At 47.2% G+C, this 4,306-nt stretch overlaps 1 protein-coding gene across 1 annotated transcript; it reads right to left on the bottom strand.

The window, feature by feature from the left end:
* Positions 1–3,906, bottom strand: LOC310868595 (primary amine oxidase, liver isozyme-like; the record flags this gene model as incomplete). Its single annotated transcript, XM_083779052.1, has 5 exons — positions 1–276; positions 1,068–1,200; positions 1,297–1,463; positions 1,599–1,717; positions 2,562–3,906. The coding sequence occupies 5 exons, from the start codon at positions 3,904–3,906 to the stop codon at positions 1–3; spliced, it is 2,040 nt and encodes a 679-aa protein (XP_083635178.1).
* Between the last annotated feature and the right edge of the window lie 400 nt (positions 3,907–4,306).

Raw genomic sequence — 4,306 nt, 5'->3', positions numbered from 1 at the left:
TTAACTCTCATCATAAAGGAAGCCCTCATAGGTGAAGGGTTTGAGCGCTGGCCTACATGCCTCTTTATGAAGGCAAGCCATCTTGTTGTTGTCACAGCTCTGCTCGGTCCCGGGGGCGATGTACACCCCGTCAGGAGAATGGATGGACGGGTCCTCGTCAAAGTAGTTGTGTGGGCGCAGGATGACCCCGCCCCCATTGCCCACGGTTACCGTGTTGGGGATGTCTTCTGCATGGGGGATGTGGAGGAAGCCAGTGGTTACCCAGGCAACCAGGTCCTGAGAAATGAAAGGGGAAAAGGATAGCTGAGATGGCCCTTGTTTGAGGCGAATCTAGGTTGGATGTGGTTTGTTGAACTCCCTTGGTGATTGTGGACTTCGTTGACATTGTATTTTGACAGGTACATGGGTATCTTAGTGGTGTAGAAAATCTCGCAGGGAAGTCTCCAGCCTTGTTTTCAGGGCCTTTGAGGTGCTGTGGTACCAAGAGATTCATCGTGCATGCATAGTCGAAGAAACGTTGTACTAGGGCTCCTGTTATAGTCTGTTCTTTGGTTGACTATTTTGATTACATTGGTGGCCATTTTATCACAGGAAAGATTTGCCTCCAGGATGGAATCTAGGTACGTAATTTCATCTTTTAGTGTGATAATATTGTCACCTAGCTGTCAGCCTTGCTTAGATTACCATTTGATCCAAAGAGAATGCATTCAGTTTGTTAGGTGCAGATTCTACCCATTTCAGAGCTGAGGGCCTTTTCAACCTGCAGTTTGTTCCTGTCTGAGACCAGCAGTGCAGAGTCATCCGTGAACAGGAACAAATTGCAGTCACAAGCTGATATCACGTTTGAACATGTTAGAATAGAACCCCAACTTTGAGAGCCACTGGAATAGATTAATCAACGAGTATCAGAATATGTGTTCTGTGTTTGATAACGTTTGCTGACAACAATGGGTTTTTTAATAATATGCTATTTAATAATATGCAGAGCTAATATTATTAGCTCTGCACACATGCACACACACTATTTAGTGTGCAGGTCATCTGAAGTATTACACACATAGACACACCTCATTATCGATGCTTTCGTTGTCTTGAATGTACTTGCTGAAGTCGACTGCTGGAGTCCACATGTCGTTCTGATTGTAAAAACTGCTGCTGGTCTGCTCCAAGTCCTTATGTTTAGTGATGGCTACCTTATACCTGGACAACGAGAGGTGGGGGGTGGTGGTTTGGGTATAACATAAGTCATATATTGAGAGTTTGAGACCTCCTCAAGGTACCCTGACTTCCTCTCACCTAGCCCAGGACATAGACCTCTCCTCAGGCTGGCTCTCTGGCAGGTGGTCTCCGGTGAAGCTGAACACTTGAAGCCGATAGGAGCGCTTGTGTCCCCAGCGGTTGGTCTGGTTGCTGGCTATGTGGAGGTAGCGAGGGGTCTTGGTGCCGTAACGCATGGCTGCTTCCTGTGAAGTGATAAGTGTTAGAGTTTATTCACTAGCAGCCTTAGGTTGAGTGGCTAATATTGGCATTACAGTGCACCTTTATAACGGGACATAATGAATGATAAAACATTTGAGATAATGTTAAAATGACTGTACCTGTTCTGTGTTGATCTGGTTCTCTACCAGCTGAGGCACCATGGCATAGCGTCCTGGCATCCAGGGCAGAGACACGTTCACAAACTCCATGTCTTTGGTCTGGAAAACATTCTTCACTCCTAGAGGAAGAATGAAAGCAAAATGCACACACAGACAAAATATAACCACAGTGGAGATCAAGTCTTTCCCCCCAAATCTATTAAAAGTTAAGTCAAATCAAATCAAATCAAATCAAATCAAACTAGAAAAAGTGCCCTTCTGGGCACAGGTCTCCACCAGGATAGGAATGTAGGACATTGCAGCTTGCCTTCATCTGGTGGTTGGATAAAAGGGAAACAAAAGTAAACTAGGGAGGGAGTTGGCATACAAAGTTATCCACAGATCCGTGTAGTTAGAGGTAAAAACACTTTTCGGCCAGTTATAGCGCCACCTTGAGGCTGAGTTGAAATTGTTCATGTGGCATTTCTTCCTCGGCCTAGTGGGAATTTGCGTGCACAATTTCACGGAAATCACGCGATGTGTTCATGATTTGCAGCATTTTGTTTGAAACTGAGCACTCCTGTGAACTTTGGAAGCCAATCTTAACCAATCAGGATGGAGTCTGAGAAATCTGAAAGACCCGTTTCGTTGAATGGCTCGATGCGCGATGTTTGGACAAAATCTGTAGGTGTACTGTGCAAAAACTTGTTTTGCACAAAGCGGCCTCCTGGTGGCGCTATAACAGGCCGTTCTGGAAAGTTTGGGGCAGAGGTTCATCGTTGGCATCCAGGGAGTGTGTGTGCAAAATTTGGCATCGACCGGGTTAACGGTGGCCGAGATTAGCTGCTCACGGACACACACACGGACGGACACACACACGGACGGACACACGGACACACGGACGGACGGACGGAGTGCAAAACATACTCTCCCCCCATGCCTTCGGCCTGGTGGAGACAATCAACAAATGTTTTGACTACTCACCTAACACATCCAGATCCACTTTGAAGTGCATGAAGTGGGTATGGATGTTCCCCAGGACATTCTTCGCCACCTGGTGTCCATACTTATAGCTGCCTGCCACCAGGTAGGAGGAAGAGATGTAGCCGGTGGCGTGCACCTTGGCCTCCACAGAGCCACTCTGATAGAACTTGAAATCCCACAGGTAATCATAGTTCCCGAGGGCTGTGATAGTCCTGAACACAAGTACACTGTTTGACAACCCTCCGTAGCTCTGATAGAATATCTCATTGAAGTGCCTCCTCAGGGGACGCCCCGTGTCATGCTCAAAGACACAAATAGAATTTTTTAACCGGCGCGGGGCATCATTGTCCATGTAGTGGTAGGTGTCAATGTATGCAGCCGAGTATGGGCAGTCAACCCCACGGACCAATTCATAGGCCATGCGTCCAATACCAAGGCCGGAGTCGAGGTACTTGGTGAGCATCATGTGTGCTGTGTTTGAGCCGTAAACAGACATGGCTTCTTGGACACTGAGTTCATAGATGATCCTCTCCCCATTAAAACGTACATCAAAAACTCTCATTCCTGTGAGGGGACTCAGACCGAAGGCAAAGCTCCAGCCGAGGTATACAACATGGTTGCCCTTTATACTGAAGCGGTTTTCCTGAGCATAATACTGCTGGGGTCCGACACCTGTGGGTTTCTGCTTGGGTTTGAGAGAGGCGTAATTTGGTGTACTTTTGTAGACGATTTTCTCCACTGTTCCTGCCTCGTATTGGTCTTTAAGTTCTTTCACGCTGTTGAAATACTGCCCATTGTATACCACTTTGTCAATATGCCAAAATTTAATACTGGAATTCCCGTGGTCAATTTGCACCTCAAACCCCACAGGGTGGACGTAGAACCCCTCAACATTGCGACAATAGCTCCACCATGATATCCTGTCCCCTGACTTGACCCCCCTGGGCAAGGCCTCATGAAAGCTCAGGTTTGAACGGGCCCCAGGACCAAAACTCTCACTCAATAGCTTTCTGAGCGGGAACATCACACTGACCTGAACAAATGGTATTAATAGCATGTATTCCCCTGAATGTGTTTGACGCGCTGTGATCGGTATCTCCATTTGGTACCTCTCAGAGGTGACATCCCGATGGCGGGTTGGGTTGGGGAGAGGTCCGACCACGTATTCCTTTATGTAGCCCGTCGTGCCATGAAAAACCACTGCGGTCGCCTCTCTCTTTGGCTTGGGCCCGCCGGCATCCAAATACTGCAAGACTTCGCCTTTCTTCGGCATGGAAAGTTCAATCAGGTAGAGGTAATTAACGGTAATCGACGGAGGTGTTAATGGATCAATCGATATGTTCATCCCAGAGATTTTGGACACATAGTCACGAACCTGGGTGAGCTCTTCCCTTGAGAGGTCAGCAAAGACATGGCTGCGTTCATTGTGCACCCCAGGTGAGATCGGTGGCAGCTGGTGCGCAGGGCACTGTGCCACTACTGTACGTTGGCTGTTGACACTGTAGAGCCATATCAAGACACAGTTACCAATCAACGAGGCAGGAATGATTAAAACCAGGAGATATCTGAGGATTGTGCGAGTTATGTCTTTGGAGACCATCTCTCTGGAAAGAGAGGAGAAGCACTGTTTGTTGTTGGTGTTGCAGCCAAGACACAATTGAAGTCTGTTTTTAAACACAAAACAAGAAATTAAATTAAGTTGTGCTTTGTTAAAAAGGAAATACACACACACACACACACACACA

Source organism: Protomyctophum parallelum (genome assembly GCF_964188405.1).
Source record: "Protomyctophum parallelum genome assembly, chromosome: 13".
NCBI classification, from domain to species: Eukaryota; Metazoa; Chordata; class Actinopteri; order Myctophiformes; family Myctophidae; genus Protomyctophum; species Protomyctophum parallelum.
The sequence above is the reverse complement of the archived record's forward strand: the minus strand, read 5'-3'. Positions and strand labels throughout refer to the sequence as shown.